Source organism: Podarcis raffonei, chromosome 14, assembly GCF_027172205.1.
Source record: "Podarcis raffonei isolate rPodRaf1 chromosome 14, rPodRaf1.pri, whole genome shotgun sequence".
Classification (NCBI taxonomy): domain Eukaryota; kingdom Metazoa; phylum Chordata; class Lepidosauria; order Squamata; family Lacertidae; genus Podarcis; species Podarcis raffonei.
In genome coordinates, this window is record NC_070615.1 from 47,848,758 (window position 1) to 47,866,184 (window position 17,427).

General features: G+C 44.9%; 1 protein-coding gene across 1 annotated transcript; it reads left to right on the plus strand.

Moving 5' to 3' along the window:
• Positions 1-708: 708 nt before the first annotated feature.
• On the plus strand, positions 709-16,920 carry COPS3 (COP9 signalosome subunit 3). Its single transcript, XM_053366229.1, has 12 exons — positions 709-898; positions 8,385-8,514; positions 8,780-8,892; positions 8,988-9,037; positions 10,073-10,165; positions 11,343-11,522; positions 12,646-12,786; positions 13,408-13,581; positions 13,901-13,987; positions 14,834-14,947; positions 16,083-16,163; positions 16,616-16,920. The coding sequence occupies exons 1-12, from the start codon at positions 844-846 to the stop codon at positions 16,667-16,669; spliced, it is 1,272 nt and encodes a 423-aa protein (XP_053222204.1). The 5' UTR covers positions 709-843; the 3' UTR covers positions 16,670-16,920.
• The last annotated feature ends 507 nt before the right edge of the window (positions 16,921-17,427 follow it).

Consider the following 17,427-nt stretch of genomic DNA (forward strand, 5'->3'; position numbering starts at 1 on the left):
GGCCCAAGAGTAGGGTACAAATGCACCTAAATAAATAAATAAAAATCTGTTGATCTTTAAAGTGCCACAAGGATCTTTTGTTCTTTTTGCTTATGCAACTGTGCTGCACACCTCCAAACAGCAACAAAACAATGATGATGATACGATGATGTGATAGTGAAGTGAGAAGCAGGGAAGTGAGAAGCAGCCATAACCGGAAGATGCCATGTGCTTCTGAGTGGCGTGAAGTACTCTGTGTGACATCACACAGCGTCTGACGTCACCCTGACCCTTAGCAACTAGACTGGGTTGTCGCTGCATTCTTACTATGTTTTTGTATGCTAGACAGGGTAGAAAGCTGCAAAGGGCATTGTGGCCACCTAAATGTCTTATCTGGGAGGGAGATAAGGCAGTTTATTACGGGCTGGGTGCTTCTCCATGACGACAATTTGAAAGCAGACAAGGCGGGTTGCGGCGCCAGGCTAAAGAAGCCACCTTTCCCCGGTCCAAAACGCGCAGCTACCGAGTCGACAGCGCGAGTGACAGTTGGCGGCTGCCTGTGTTTACACCGGGGAAGGCCGCTTCCGGGTTGAGGGCCTGGAGCGGCGGTTCCCATGGCAACGCCCTTGCTTAGGCCCGCGCGCGCACGCCGGCGCCGGCAATGACGCCCGGGGAGCTCCGCCCCCGCGGCCCTCCGAAGCGGCGTCTGATTGGCCCTGCGCGGGCGGAGACGCTGCCTCAGGAGGGAGAAGAGGCGACTTCCTCTCCTCCTCCCGCCCCCTCCCCCTCCTTCCCCGGCGCGGGGCCCGCTCCGTCTCCCCCGCCTCGCTGCTCTCCCGCCGCGGCCTCCCGCGAGCCGCCAAGATGGCGTCCGCCTTGGAGCAGTTCGTCAACAGCGTCCGGCAGCTCTCGGCCCAAGGTGACCGCCGGGGACCCGGGCTGAGGGGGCGAGGCCGGGTGGCTGGCGGGTGTCAAGCGCGGGGACCCGCCGGGCGGCTCCGGCTCTCCTCGGCCCCCAGCCGCGCACGTGAATGGCCAGAGCGAAAGCGGCCTGGTGGGAGGAGGAGGCGGCGGTGGCCGTGGAGGGGGACGTGGGTTCGAATCCCGCTCCTGGGTGGTGGTGGGTGTCGGGGAAAGAAGCCCCCTGGCTGCCTTCTCGGGAGGGAGACGGGCGCGGCTCCCCATTTTCGCGTGTCGTTTTAGGATTAACCCCTTTAACGTTTGCCTCGTGCAAGTGATTTTTTTTTGGGGGGGAGGGTACAGATCCGACGCATGTTGTAAAGGCGATGAGGGAAGAGGTTTAGGGATGGTTAGAATGAAATAGTGCTGAAACTCGTGGATAACCAGTGAGCCTAAGAAGATGAGGAAGAGCCCTTGTGGATCAGGCCAGTGGCCCATCTCGCCCCGCATCTTACTTTCGCAGGGAAACCAGCGCGCAGGACCTGAGCACAAGACCATTTTCCAGCAACTGATATTCAGAAGTATTGCTGCCTCCAACTGTGGAGGCAAAGCTTAGCCACCAAAATGAGTAGCCTTGTCCTCGGTGAATTTGTTTACAGGTATTCGTCTTTCAAAGCCATGCAGGTTGGTGGTCGTCATTGCCATTGTGGGAGCAAGTTACAGTTCAACTATGCACTACTTGAAGATCTTCCTTTTATCCGACATAAATCTTCCAATTATAGAATTGCAGAGTTGGGGGGGACCGTGAGGGTCATCCAGTCCAACCCCCTGCAATTCAGTAATCTCAACAAAAGCATCCATGACAGATGGCCATCCAGCCTCTGTTTAAAAACCCCCAAGGAAGTAGGGCCCACCACCTCTCGCAGGAGTCTGTTCCACTTCCAAACAGCTCTTAGTGTTAGAATGTTCTTTCTGATGTTTAGTCGGAATCTCCTTTCTTGTATCTTGAAGCCACTCGTTCAGGTCCTATGCTCTGGAGCAAGAGAAAACAAGCTTGCTCCATCTTGTTATGTGGCCGCCAAGACCACATAACACCAGTCTAGAAAGACCTACATTGGCTCCCAGTATGTTTCTGAGCACAATTCAAAATGTTTGTGTTGACCTTTAAAGCCCTAAATGGCCTCGGCCCAGTATACCTGAAGTAGCTTCTCCACCCCCATCGTTCTGCCCAGACACTGGGGTCCAGCTCCGAGGGCCTTCTAGCGGTTCCCTCACTGCAAGAAGTGAGGTTACAGGGAACCAGGCAGAGGGCCTTCTTGGTAGTGGCGCCCACCCTGTCGAACGCCCTCCCATCAGATGTCAAACAGATAAACAACTACCTGACATTTAGAAGACACCTGAAGGTAGCTCTGTTCAGGGAAATTTTTAATGTGTGACATTTTAATGTATTTTTAATCTTTGTTGGAAGCCACCTAGAGTGGCTGGGGAAACCCAGCCAGATGGGCAGGGTACAAATAATAAATTATTATTACTATTATCTTCCATGTCCCAGTCCTTTAGATATTGGAAGCTGCCTTTCATATCTCCTCTCAGTCTCCTCTTACCTAGGCTAAACACACCCAACTCCCTCAATTGTTCCTCACAACAGATAAAAGCAAGGACATCTTACGCAGCACTTAGTTAAAACTATGGAAATCGGTTCCCGCAGGAGGCTGTGGTGGCCACCGACTCTCCTATGAGAAAAGGTTGCAGCATTTGGGACTTTCTAGTTCAGATCAAAGAGGTGACAAGAGGTGACATAGTAGTTTATCAAGAAAGCGGGAAGAGAGAGGTTTTTCTCCCTCACTCAATGCTAGAACTTGTGAACATCTAGATTAATAAAATGTATGTTAAAAAAAAAGAACTTGTGAACATCTAATGAAGCTGAATGTTGGAAGATTCAGGACAGATAAAAGAAGGTCCTCCTTCACACAGTGCAGCTAAACTGGAATTTGCTTCTGCAGGAGGCAGTGATGGCCCCCAACTTGGATGACTTTAAAAGAGGATGAAACACATTGAGGACAAGGTATCAGTGACTACTAGCCACAATGGCTGTGTTGTACTACCACTGTCACATGTCATACTTTCGAATACCAGTTGCTGAGAATTGCAGCTCGGGAGAGTGCTATTGCATTCATGTCCATCTTGCAGGCTGCCCTTGGACATCAGGTCAGCCACTGTGAGAACAAGATGCTGGGCTAGATGGGCCATTGGCCTGATCCACCCGGTTCGCCTTATGTTCTTATGTTGTTCTCATGTCCTGCTTGTGGGTTTTGCGGAGGCTCGCCAACCCATGTTGCTGGCCGCTGTGGGATGCTGGGCTAGATGCGCCTTTGCTCCAATCTGCTTGATTTTGCGTTCTTAGGATGCTACTGCGTCAATAAGCCTCATGATGATAATGCAGCCTTGAAACAAGCCTACCAATGTTACTGTCTGCAAAACATTTCTACCAGCTTGCTGGAATAAAAAAAAAAAGGATGTAGTGCACTGTCTGTTCTGCAGCAGCCTGCTGTGTTTCTGTGCTGGGTGCTTGGTGTATATCTTAGGTGCAGAAGAGCAGTGGAACCCTGCATCCTTCCTTCATCAACCACCTTATTCATCTCCATGGAATTCCTTTTTGGATATGGTTATCAAGCTAGTGTGCAGCCCTGAGCTCTTTGAAGGTTAAGAGGGATATAAATGCTAAAACTAGGTAAATTATAATAATAGTAATAATAATAATAATTTATCATTTATACCCCGCCAACCTGGCTGTGTTTCCCCAGCCACTCTGGGTGGCTTCCAACAAAATATTAAAATACAATAGTCTGTTAAACATTAAAAGCTTCCCTAAACATGGAGAAGTTTCCTTTTAGTGCCTTGCAGCAGTTGGCTGTGACAGCTACTACTATTACTACTAACAGTAATTACTACTACTACTACTTATTGTTTTTCCCCTATGTTTTTAGCTATTCATATTTTCACCTTGAGTCCCTGCCGGGGGGTGGGGTGGGGTGTCAATAAATGGATTCAAATAAATAACTACCATTGTTATTGGGGCTTTGAAGAATAACATTAAAAAGGACAGATTCCTAACCAACAAGGAGTTTAGTCTACTTTTTGACAATAGAAAAGGAATCTTACAGAGATGAGGGTAGCAGGTGCGAGTAGTTACTAATCCTTAGGTTTGATTTTGAGCTACAAGCCTTGAGGTGATGGCTTTTGAGGAAGGCTTTGAAGTTGTTGGGGGGGAGGGGAGAGATGGAACCATCTACCCATTCAGAGCAAGGCTTCAAGGCACAAGGGGAAGAATGAATGGGGGCAAAACGTGAATGGCCATCTTGCCAGAGTTATACCATGTTGACAGAACATTAGGAAAACCCTACCAGCACAAGGAGATCCTTTAAGTTTTATTTGAAGGTTTATGTCTGCAGACAAGGAAGTTTCTAGCACTAAGGTGAAACTGTGACACTCCCTTGCTATTTTCGCTATCTTTTTTTTTTTACTGCTATTGTTTTGCTATGTTATTATAAAATTATTTTTGTATAGTTTGTTTGAAATGTATTCCTGTTTTCTGTGTTGTTAAGCCACTTTGAGCATATTTTTTGTAGCAAAGCAGCGTACAAATAAAATGAAGGAAGGAAGGGAATAGATGCTACCAAAACAAGCCAGCCCTAACTCAGCACAGCTCTGTTCTTGCTCCCTCTTCAAAACATATTGCTGCATCTGCTCAGCATTTGTTAAGTCAGGGTTTTCCAGAGATAAGATGGGCAGTGCTACATGCATAGGAACAAAGGCTCAATGTCTATAGGGGATTTTCAGGGTTTATCAGGGAACAGAAGTGAATAATCCTGCAAGTTCTTTTCAGACACAGCCTGACACTTTGCATTGAACTTTGTGGCAGTTGGAAAAGGGGTGCCAGCATGTTGGGGAGGAAAATGAGGAGGGGTGAGAAGTGTTGGGGAGCACGTCTTTCAAACGTTTTGTGTGCTATGTTTTACTGGTGTGGTTGTTTTTAAACAGCAGTGCAGAGCAGGGAACCTGCAGCCCTCCAGATGTTGGTGGAATCTCAACTCACATCAGCTCCTTCCCAGCATGCCCAGTGGTCAGGGATGATGGGAATTGTAGCCAGAAGCATTTGGAAGGCCAGCAATTAGCCATCACTCATCTAAATAATTGTTCATCTTTCAGAGAGGAAGGAGTATATGTCTTACAAAAAAGATACAATTTATGCTGCCATTCTGTTCCCTGATTCATGCCCAAACCTTGTATTCAGAGGTTATGGGGCATCTTTTGCATGTGACTCTTGTGTTCTGCTGATGAGGGCTTCATAGTGTTGATCTAACTGGTAAAGTGTATGTGTGAATGAGAAACACTGAGTGTCTTATACATACTGTAGAAGTCAGCTTAATCTCCCCAATATTGTTTAAACTCAGGTTATACTCTGCATGCACTTAATTTTTAAAAATCTTGCCAGTCTCTGAAATATGCATTGTGTTTAATGATAACTTCTATGCACTTTGCAAAGCAGTTGGGAAAAAGCATCCTAGTGGTAAAGGTAAAGGTACCCCTGCCCGTATGGGCCAGTCTTGACAGACTCTAGGGTTGTGCGCTCATCTCTATAGGCCGGGAGCCAGCGCTGTCCGCAGACACTTCCGGGTCACGTGGCCAGCGTGACGAAGCTACTCTGGCAAGCCAGAGCCGCACACGGAAACGCTGTTTACCGTCCCGCTAGTAAGCGGTCCCTATTTATCTACTTGCACCTGGGGGTGCTTTCGAACTGCTAGGTTGGCAGGCGCTGGGACCGAGCAACGGGAGCGCACCCCGCCGCGGGGATTCGAACCGCCGACCGTGCGATCGGCAAGTCCTAGGCGCTGAGGTTTTACCCACAGCGCCACCCGCATCCTAGTGAAGAGATGGTAATTTTGGGGGGGGTCAGACCTGTTTGAATTCATGACTTAGCATGTGGTTGAAATCATTAGAATAGCTTCACAGTGTTCTGCAAAACCTAATGTACGTTTCTTAATCTTTAGCACAGCTATATGTCTTGCGGAACCCCAACCCCATGCCAGCTACCGCTTGAAGATTCTGCATGCAGTAACATGTATCTTGTTTGGGACTGTTAATTGGAACAAAGGGAAGCTTTAAGGTTGTCTATGTTCTTTAAAAAATAGCTAGCACTGATGCTTTCTAATTTTGCTCCCAGTCACTTTTGACTGAGCCAAAGTAATATTTCGTATTTGTGGTCGTTAGTTTTGAATTTGGAGCACAGCTTTGTGTACCTACAATAGATGTGCTCAGAGCTGTAAAAATTTTCATACTTCAAGGAATCCAGGTGTGAAAGCATTTGCATTTTTTTTTAAAAAAGCTCAGTTTTCTTGGAGAATTCACATTTACTTTATTTAAATATATAAGCAACATTGTACAGTACATTTATTTTATTTTTTTGCATTGTGGAGGGGTAAATGTCAGGCTTGAGGGATCTATTCCCCCCCCTAGATCCCTGAGATCCACTAACTAGAGCCAGATTTTTGCATAGTACTGTAGCTGAGTGCACAGAGCTCCACTTGAATACATGCATACCCCAATAATTTGTTTTTGTTACCAGCTGTCAACTTTGTCACAAAAAAATCCTCTTCTCATCCCCCATTTCAACTTTCCTTCATTTCAGGAGCCAGTGACAGAGGCTTTCACTTGTTAAAATGGCTGGCAGTCAGAAACCCTTGCTGGGCTGCTACACATCACGCAGATATCTAATGCTAAATCTAAATCTGCATTTGCCCAGCCTGCTCTATATAAATGCTTCATCTAAGGTTTGAGGAAAGATTGAACTCTTTTTTCACTAGCTGGCCTAGGATTTCAGCTGTGGTGCTGTCCATGGTATTTCATGTGTCTCGGGATTTTCAGTCTCTTACCTCAAATTCCAGCTGTTTTAATCTGAGAATTAAACCCGCTACAAAAGTGATGCATAATTCAGATTATATTAGAATCTATTTAAACTCCCACAAACTGATGCTCTTGCTTATTTAAAGCTTGGAGACTAAGGATAGCTAATATGATGCTCTCCAGATCTTGTTGGACTCCAAACCCCATCAGTCCCAGCCAGGACAACATCTGGAAGGCACCAGGCTGGCTGTCCCTGTCACATTCTCATGCTGCACTTAACTTTGGGTGCTTCCAACTTGCTGGACAATTTAAAAATACAGTTTGCCGAAGTTCATTAGCAACAGACCCTTCACTGACATGACTGGATGTAAGAACAGGCCAGTTTGATTGACCTCTTTCCCACAGTGCCCAACCACAGCTCTCTTCTGATATTCTGTGGTAGACAATTTCTGAACATGGATGCTCCCTTCAGCTGTTGTAGCCAGTAGCGATTGATGAACCTCTACATCTCTGTGGATTCGTCTAATCCAGCCTTTCCCAACCTTGGGTGCCCAGATGTTTTTGGCCTACAACTCCCATCATCCCTGACCACTGGTCCTGTGAGCTAGGGATCATGGGAATTGTAGGCCAAAAACATCTGGGGACCCAAGGCTGAGAACCACTGGACTCTAATCCTTGTTTCCCAAGCTGCCTTCCAGCTAGTGGTGCTTGCCACACCTTATGACAGTGGATTCTCAAGCGTCGTGTGAACTGGAGGTGGGGAGATGGACTGTAGCACACGGTTCTCTTGCACTTCTTTACTCAGAGCTCTGAGCTCAAGTTCTGTATGGTGTCATGATGGGTGTTGTCAATGGTGTTGAGTAGGAGGGGCACTACTTTAGTTTCGGCTGGGGGCAGTGGTGGAAGGGTTCACCTGGTGTCTGCAGAATAATAGCAAAGGGGGCAATCAGTTTTATCTGCAGCAGCTGTTAAAACACCTTTCTCTCTCTCTCTGTAGAAGGCATCCATTGCCTTCCATTATTCCATTGCATTCCATCATAGAATTGTAGAGTTGGAATGTATCTCTCTTCTTCCGTTAGAGGCTTTTCACCACTCTGAATGTACTTATGAAGAGCCAATCGTTGCAAACAGGTTCAGCTCAAAATATGGCTAAGGTTCATTTGCAGCACACACACTCCCTTCTCTTCTCTGCCCCTTTTTTCATTTCTTCCTAGACTGTAACAGCAGTGCTTCCCCTCTAGTATAGCTCACGGAGGAGAAAGGGTACATGTGAAGCACTGTCCTCTCACTCATTGCCCAAGATAATGGTGCTGATCATATTTCCATGGCACATGCTTTTCACGCAGAAGGTCCCTGGTTCACTTCCTGATTTCCCCAGGTAGGACTGGGCAGGGCTTCTCTCTGAAATCTTGGAGAGATGCTGCCAGTCAGTGTCAGACGTACTGAGCAAGGTGAGCCAAAGGTCTGACTTGGTGCAAGGGAGCCTCCTATGTCCTTGCACTTGGTGCAAACTCAGAGGGTACATAAAGGTGCGACAGGGAGCCTTTGCTTTATATACTTTTATTGAGCTGAAATGTAACAGCCCCTTTTTCTTATTCCAGGGCAAATGACTCAGCTTTGTGAACTGATCAACAAAAGTGGAGAGCTGCTAGCAAAAAACCTCTCTCACCTGGATACGGTGCTTGGTGCCCTGGATGTTCAAGAACACTCCTTAGGGGTTCTTGCAGTCTTGTAAGTTACTTTCCTTCATTTGAAATTTTTGAAGCGAAGGTTTGAAAGGGTTTACGGACTTGCTGTATGTGAGTTTTTACATTTTTATTCATGAAGGTTGCAGATGACTATGTTTCCATTGCAAGAAATGTTCGAATGTGCAGATTGAAGCAATGGTTCATTGCCTTTGGAGCAGTCCTGTTATGCATTCTGGCAGCTTTTAAGAGCCATGCCCATTTTCACGTGAAAGCTCCTGTTAAAATGTGGGTTCTGTCTTCGTTTTCAGGTTCGTGAAGTTTTCCATGCCCAGCGTCCCTGACTTCGAAACGTTATTCTCGCAGGTCCAGCTTTTTATCAGCACTTGCAATGGGGAACACATTCGATACGCAACAGACACTTGTGAGTTACTTCAGCAGCCTTGCATCTTGCCACGTTTGACATGTTCCCTTTGTGGGGCTTCTCACTCTTTCTTTTTCTTGTTTCGTTGTCTCTAGTTGCTGGCCTGTGTCACCAGTTAACCAATGCCCTTGTGGAGCGGAAGCAGGTAAACAAGCCCAAACATTCTCCAGATTCTCTTTAGGGTGCTGGGCTAGTACATGTTTTCTGGGCAACTAAATTTTACCCTTCCTCATGCACTAATTCTGAACCTTTTCTATTTTCTGTTGGTATGTCCCTGTTCACTTCTTTGGAGTTTGTTGCACAATATAACTTTGCTATTTGCTGACCCTGGGACTGGCAGTATGTTTCCCAGCCCTTCCAATGCCTGGGATATAGCAGAACCATCTTGTCATGTTAGATCACGGGGCGTGGTAGATCACTGGCATCATAAAAGGAGGCCTTGCAGATTGCATTCCAACCTGTTGAGTGTCATCTGGCACCAGTAGAGAGAGGGGCCTTCTTCATGGTAGTGCCTAGCCTCTGGGGTGCCCTGCTCCTTGCTTTTGGGGGGGGGGGAGACACTGACGATTTGGTGCCTCTGCCATTTAGTAAAAACTTTATTTTATTTATTTATCGCTGCTTTTTTCAAAAATGAAAATCAGCGTGACTTACAAAAAACGAACATTAAAACAGAATTAATTGGTATTTGTATAAATTGTATTATTGGGGTAATATTGGAAAACCAATATAAATTATTGGGGGGGGAAACCAAGGATCGAACAGCCTAAAATACATACATACATCCCACTCTGCTAAAATTAACATCCAATACTTGGGTGAATGAGAGTGTTTTTGCCTGCCACCTAAAAACTGCTAGTGATGGCACCAGGTGTGCCTCCCTGGGAAGAGTGTTTCATAAAAGTGGGGCCACCACTGAAAAGACTCATTCTTGGGCCCTCCCTGATAATTCACACTGTTTCCTTCTGCTCTTTTATCAGTGATGCTTGTTTCTCTGTTTTAAATGATTTGAACTTTTGTTTTCCTTTTGTGATTCGCTGCAAGATTTCTTTTTAATGTAAGCGGTAGAGATATGTTATTTATTAGATTAAAGTCAGTCGTCGGTGGCTTATCGTTTATAAGTGCTGCCACTAGGGTCCCTTGCGGAGACTTCCCTAATGGAGACCTGTTACCTTTCCGACAGCCCCTGCGAGGAATTGGCATTCTCAGGCAAGCCATAGACAAGATGCAGATGAACACCAACCAGCTGACCTCAATACATGCAGATCTTTGCCAGGTAAGGGAATCTGGAAGACTAACAGGCTGAGTGATTCTGCTTCAAGGGTGCTCACAGCGCAGGAAGCTTCATCAAAACATCCTCACGATCCCTTCCAGCCACGTATATTCCAGTGAATAGCTTGAAACAAAAGTAAAGGCTCATCAAGTATGTCTGCTGCCTGCTGTGCTGCTGCAGAACTTCTGAGTCACGGCGACCTTTCCTGCAGCACTGCAGAGTTCCTTACAAAGCTAGTTGTTCACAGTGGGCAGTTGGTCAACAGTGACATGGCATCTCCCAGTTTAGCTTTTGACTCAAGCCCGGGAATAGATAAAGTTGCTTACAGCAATAAGGTATTCCAGATACTTTATGCTGCCAGTAGCCTTGCGACTCCAGGTAGCTGTGTGAATTGGCATCAAGTCACTTCAATGGACGGAGAAGCTTGTTCCGTTTCTCTTTCAGTCTGGCTCCAGAGATGAGACAAGCTGTAGTAAGAGGATCTGTAATGCCATGCTTTAAACAAAAATAAAGCCTAACCAGAAAAGTACCAAATAGAAACAAACTACGCTTAACGCACCTTTGTATAACATGCATAACCTTCAATGGTTCGGTGTGCAACAGTTAACATGTTTTAGCATGAATAATAGTGGGACTTGCAGGCTTATAAAGTGGGAAGGCAGTCAAAAGTTCTGCTACACCTACATTAACCCAGTTTTTTGAAAGAGTTATTCAAGCATCCTGATGAAGCCATTTGCATGTTTTGTAAATGCAGTTGTGACCACCCTCTAATCCAGTCATGGCCAAACTTGGCTCTCCAGCTGACTATAACTCCCATCATCCCTAGCTAACAGGACCAGTGGTCAGGGATGATGGGAATTGTAGTCCCAAAACAGCTGGAGGGCCAAGTTTGGCCATCACTGCCTTAATCTCACTCTCTCCTGACTGCCAATGTAGTGGTCCATATTTCTCAGGTGCCCAAATTATTAGGTTATTTCACTTCAGGGAGGAAATGGTTCTGAGACTCCCAGCATCTCGTTCTTTCATATGGTTTCATAATGTAATTCTGTTAGCATTTTGCCATTACTTGTGATTAAAGCTCTGTTCTTAAAGCAGGAAAGATTGGATTTGAACAAAGGCAGTGTGTGAAAGTGGCTGGTTGGTTTGATTTTTTTGGTAACTCTGGTCTGTTTTGTTTCAGCTCTGTTTGTTAGCAAAATGCTTTAAACCTGCCCTTCCGTATCTAGATGTGGACATGATGGATATTTGTAAGGAGAATGGGGCTTACGATGCAAAGCACTTTCTATGTTACTACTACTATGGTGGAATGATATACACTGGGCTGAAGAACTTTGAAAGAGCACTGTACTTCTACGAGCAGGTAACTTCCCCCACCTCACCTGTGTGTTGAAGGAGAGCTCTCTGTGCCTCAGGAGGGGTCAACTTCAGGCTGTAACAGCTCTGTTGATGGGCGCATCAGAAGCTACTAGATTTCCCCAGTCATTTCTGGTTGCAGCAAGAGCCTGCAAATAATGAAAAAGAAGACTTCCTCCACTTACAAAACCTATCCTCACCTGGAGACAATTCTTCGCACCCATAACAGTATAGGCCGTTAGCAAGTCTGTGCTGTGATTCAGCATAGTTCAGGAACAAAGGAAAAAACATGTCTGCTTCCCTTCGTGTCCAGCAAAAGCAACATACAACGGAAGTTCCCAGCAGACTGTGCTGGACGTAAACAGGCATGTGATACACAACAGACCCTTTTAAGGTGGAATGGAACTATATCCTAACAGTGTTCCCTTTAACTGACGCTTCTGCCTAACAAATGGATTGATATACAGTATTGGGGGGGGGACCTATTTCAGCCTGAGGGCACATCCCCTTCTGAGTAACCTTGCGAGGGCCACAGGTCAGTGGTTGGTGGAGGCAGAGGCAAAAGTGGGCGGAACAATGGATGTAAATGTTACCTTGGGTACAATAGGCTTGTTTCTGCACACACCCCTCTCTCTCCTCCATCCAGTCAAGCGAGAGGCATGATCAGAGTTCAAGAATGTATCCCAGCTGGGCAAAATCACCCAGGGTGCAAAACGTGGTCCGGGGGAGAGTTCCAAAGGCCAGGTGGAGAGGCTTGGGGGCTGCATTTGTCCCCTGCAGCTGAGGTTCCCCACCCCTGGTATACAGCTATAAAAGAGAAGGAACAAAGGGAAGTGACCAAGCCGTTCCCATATATACCATTCCTTGTTTCTTCCGAGAAAATAATGACTGGGAACCCAAGAGCAAGCATTGATTTAGGATTGTGGTTTGTTTGGAAGGAAACAGAAGTTCGTTCCTCTACTGGAGCACATGAGGAGCAACAGGGGAGAGCTTTTCCTGCATGTGCACAGGATAATCTGCTTGACCATGGCTCACGGATTAGGACTGAATGCAAATGCAGCCTCTCTCTGTGTATTTGTTTGTTTCTGGTGATTTTCATTTGCTCCCTTAATTTTTCTTTTCTTTTACAGGCTATAACAACTCCTGCCATGGCAGTCAGTCATATTATGTTGGAATCCTATAAAAAGTATATCCTAGTTTCATTGATACTACTTGGCAAAGTGCAGCAACTGCCGAAGTATACCTCCCAGATAGTGGGTAGGTTCGTTAAGGTAAGACTCCAGAAATCCTGTACTGGTGCATTATTTTTTTTAAAAAGGCAAAACTGTGATGGAGGAGGAGAATTTTAATCGCAGTAGTTCTTGGGCCATAGCAGTGCAAAAAAGTGGAAAAAATTAAAGCAGAAAACAGAATTTACAGGAACATGCATCAAAATCAATACTTGCTATTTAAAATTGAGCATTAGTAAAAGTAATAATTGGAATTAATTAAATTAATGGGCAAAGCTGTGCAGTCGGAGTTGTCTGTTTTCTCTCCTGCTTTTAGGAAAAAACAAAAGAACAGGAGATTTTTGGGAATAGCAGACTCACTCTAGGTTATAAGGAGAAGAGGTGTTGCTCAGTGGTGGTGCATAACCTTTGCAGTCCAGGTCCTCTATTCAATCCCTGGCATCCCCAGCTAACAATGATTTTGGGTAGCAGAGGTGGGGAAATCTTGGGGCCTTGGAGAGCTGCTTCCAGCCAGAGCAGGCAGTACTGGACTAAATAGACCAATGCTTTGTGTTGGGATAAGACAACTCTTGAGACCACTAGCTCCTGATGGGGGTCCTCATTGGTGTTTTGAGTTGCCCTTCTCTGCATTTGAAAAAGTCTTATTTTGCTTTCTCATCACAGCCACTTAGCAACGCCTACCATGAATTAGCGCAAGTGTATGCAACCAATAAGCCCTCGGAGCTACGGAATCTGGTGAATAAGCACAGCGAGACCTTCACCAGGGATAATAATATGGGTTTGGTGAAGCAGTGCTTGTCATCTCTCTATAAAAAGAACATTCAGAGGCTAACTAAGGTGAGGCATCCATTCTGCTGTATTCTTATGAGTCCTTGGGAACATTATGCAGGTGTGTCTTAACTGAGGGTATTTTGCCACCTGGCAAAATTGCTTGTCTGGTTCTCATGGGTGCTTTCGTACAGTCTAAAATGTTACCTGCCAACAGCATGACACACCTGGCTTCTGATTATCCTGGCTTCTGATTATCCTGGCTTCTGCCCTTTTGCAGGCTTTCAGGGGTGGTCCTGGGTGTGCTGTACAGGATGCTAGTTCCCCATGGGAGTTGATCAGAGTTTGCAGAAATCTCTAATGAATCTGCTCTGCTTCTGGATTTCAGACATTTTTAACGCTGTCGTTACAAGACATGGCAAGTAGAGTGCAGCTATCGGGGCCTCAGGAAGCAGAAAAATATGTCCTTCATATGGTAAGGAATGTTGCTTTTTGAACGAAATGTCAAGTCAGATTTATTTGAACGTCCCTTTTCTGCATATATTGCTTTCAGTAGCGATCAGGTTAATTGTAACAATTGAAACTAGAGATCATATGGAATATGTGCAACTTGCGGACCTAACATATAGAATAAGAGAACTAGAAGAACATACGTTTAAAGAAGATTGGAAAATGTTTATTGAATATACGGAGGAAAATTGTGCTTATTTGAAAACGTGGGCAGCATTAAGATAAATTCAACAGTGTAAATAAGTTTTGAGGGATGTAATAATGGAATACTGAATGGTTTAGTGTATCTAAATTATGCAGGGATTTATATTATGCAAAATGAACCATGGAAAGAGAAGAAGGGAAGTCACTGATATTTTACGATTGTTTAAATTAATATTCTAAAATGTGAAACAGAAAATTTAAAAAAAATATAGGGGGGAAAAGAAACGAGGTCATTGCAAGTAGTCATCATTAACCAGTACAATAGGATGATAATGAATATTCCTAACAACTTAATTTACCAGGATAGGCAAAGTTCTTATGATATTATTATGATATTATAATAGTACAAATCAAAATGTATTGAGCTTCATGTCAAAACAAGGGTTTTTAAAATTTTAATATTATTATTATTATTATTATTATTATTTGGAGACCACACATTCCTGGTTATGAGATGGGGAGCACTGCCATTCTTGGAGGTTTTGCTGTCAGTTAAGATGCGGGAAATATAGGCAGTTGGGAGGGGGTCTTCTGGGTGGGATGGCAGAGGCAAGATGAAACAGGAACAGGGCCCAAATCATAAAACACTAAAATCTTGTTATTTCAGATAGAAGATGGCGAAATCTTTGCAAGTATTAACCAGAAGGATGGTATGGTATGTTTCCATGACAACCCTGAAAAGTACAACAATCCAGCTATGCTTCACAATATCGATCAGGAGGTAAATAACCCTTCATTTTCACCTCGGTTATGGTTGCCATGAGCAGCAGAACGAGTCAGTAGAACAGCAAGCTTTATGAATTCCCTATTAATTCTTTAAAAAACAAGCATGCAAATGCCTAGCACAACACAGAGCTGGTTCTAGTCACTGCTGTGCCAGCTTTCGAATTTTCTGGGAGGTGTTCTGATTTAACTCAGGAGATAATTGAAAATCATTCCCGGCCGCCCTCCTCCCAGGAAGTCTGAGGCAGCATAGTTCATTCTGTCCCTACCTTCCTCTTTCTCCTGTATGGACAGAGCCCACCCCCAGAATCTTCCAGCCTCACAATTAAAGCCCTTGGGATGAATTCAGGCAGTGAATTTATGGAAAGCAGGCCCTTAAACTGATGCTGCTTATGAAGTTGAAAGGCAAGATTCTGGTATTTTGGATATAAGAGAGAGTGAGAGCTGATTTAAACGGCGCTGCTGAAAAATCTCTGCATTTTTACTCTCGGATAAGTCACCCTGAGTTTCATAGGCCTTGCTTCCAGGTGTGTGTTCATAAGATGGCAGTCCTCTAAGCTGGGAATCTATCATTGAGCCAAGTGCAAAATAGTGGCTGGGATCCTGGTGCAGATTGCTGCGGTTAAACAATTGGGCATCGAGGAAGCCTTCTGCCAGCCTCTTGCAGACCACCCAGACACCTTTCAACAGATCCTCTTCCACCTTCTGTCTGTTCCTGCCACAGAGACAGCAGAGGGGATGGGCCAAATCCCTTCCTTGCCCTTGGTCGCTGCATTTCAGAATTGATTGTGGCTTTGGGCAGCGGTAACTTCCTGGTGATTACCTTGACCGGCCCAGTAAAAACGCATTCAATGTCCTCTTCTTCCTTGCTGCCCTGCCCCGGATGCCTGGGTTCTTAGCAACAAACACGTATTTGTAACGTACCCAAATCTGTAAAGCAGCAGTCTTGAAGCGAATGGCAAGGGGAGAGGATAAAGAGTTCAAAGTGGTTACTGGGATGGATTCCAAGAGTCTGGCAAACAGGCTATATATGTGGTGCCTGGGAATTCTGACACACGTCTGACCTTAGGGCTTCAATGTGGATGATGACGCTAACAAACTGTGACTGTCCTGTATAATCTGACTCTCCGCAGATGCTGAAATGTATAGAGCTTGATGAGAGACTGAAAGCCATGGATCAGGAGATCACTGTGAACCCTCAGTTTGTGCAGAAGGTAAGTGGCAGGACTCAGCTCTGTTTGGCCTTTTTCATAGAATCATAGAATTGTAGACTTGGAAGAGACGTTGAGGACCAACTAGTCCAGCCCTCTGCAATGCGGGAATATGCAGTTGTTGGATTCACAAGGACACGTTTCTCTTTGTCACCCCCAAATTACAGCTCTTAGTAATTTCCAATGTTTAGAAAAATCACATGGGGAAGAGGGAAAGAGGCGTTGATTGTTAAACTGCTCTAGGAATTGTAGCTCTCTGAGGGCAACAGGAGTCTCCTAACAACTCACAGCATCTTTCACAAACTGCTACAGCACTCAGGACCTTTGGGGGAAGCTGTGACTGTTTAATGTTGTATCATAGTGCTTTAAATGTATGGTGCGAATGTGACCTGTACTTTTTCTTATTGCCTGTGCTTTGGAAGTAGGTACTAACAACTTTTCCCTTTCCTTGACAGAGTATGGGCTCCCAGGAAGACGAATCAGGAAGCAAACCATCCAGTTATTCTTGAAAATCACATTTTACTTGCTACTCTGTCATAGAGCAACAAAAAACAGAAAAAAACTAAAGAGAACCACCTTTAGGATCAGAGAAAAAAGAGAACTGTTTCACCTGGACATTGAGCAAAATTAAAATGATGTCTTCTCAGTACTGTGTGATTCCCCAAATATTCTCTGCAAGGAAAGGAAAAATCTCATTCTGTTGTGGATTTATCTTGAGGTTAACATCGTTAATGCATTAAATAATTTACTTTTTGTTTTACATGGCTTTGTTTTCATAATGGCCCTTCTTTTCCTCCATGAGACATTCAAGAAGTTTTATGTTGCTTCTTTAGGGAACGAGACAGGGCTAGTTGGTCTAAAAGCTTTTTTTTTTTTTTTTTTTGCCTCATTTGTTTGAAATACAACCTTTCTGAATGAACTTTGTATATGAGCAGGGTAGCTTATTATTAAGGGAGGGGGAATGGTTTATTCTCTCCCCCCCCCCCGCCACGCCTAATTAAATTGGTACATACCTTTACTTGGTGGTAGCTATTACTAGATTAAAGACTCTTCAAATCTGACTGGCAAGGGATGAATGGAGAATATTCTCCCAAATTGTACCTGCCTCTCCCATTTCTAAAGCAGAGAAGCTGGCCTCATGCTAGACGTTTTGATAAGGGAGCCTGTGAACTGCCAGCCATGAACAGAAACTTCTGCCTTGCTAGCAGCCACTGGCTCCGCCTGCTGCTTCCCCTTCTCAGCCTCTCAGCTGGGCTTCTCCCATCAC

Bases quoted from the DNA above. Each gene is read 5' to 3' on its own strand.
- COPS3 (XM_053366229.1), top strand. From the start codon at position 844: ATGGCGTCCGCCTTGGAGCAGTTCGTCAACAGCGTCCGGCAGCTCTCG. The intron at 12,787-13,407 runs GTAAGACTCCAG...TTCTCATCACAG, and splicing joins TAGTGGGTAGGTTCGTTAAG to CCACTTAGCAACGCCTACCA. The intron at 14,948-16,082 runs GTAAATAACCCT...GACTCTCCGCAG, and splicing joins TTCACAATATCGATCAGGAG to ATGCTGAAATGTATAGAGCT.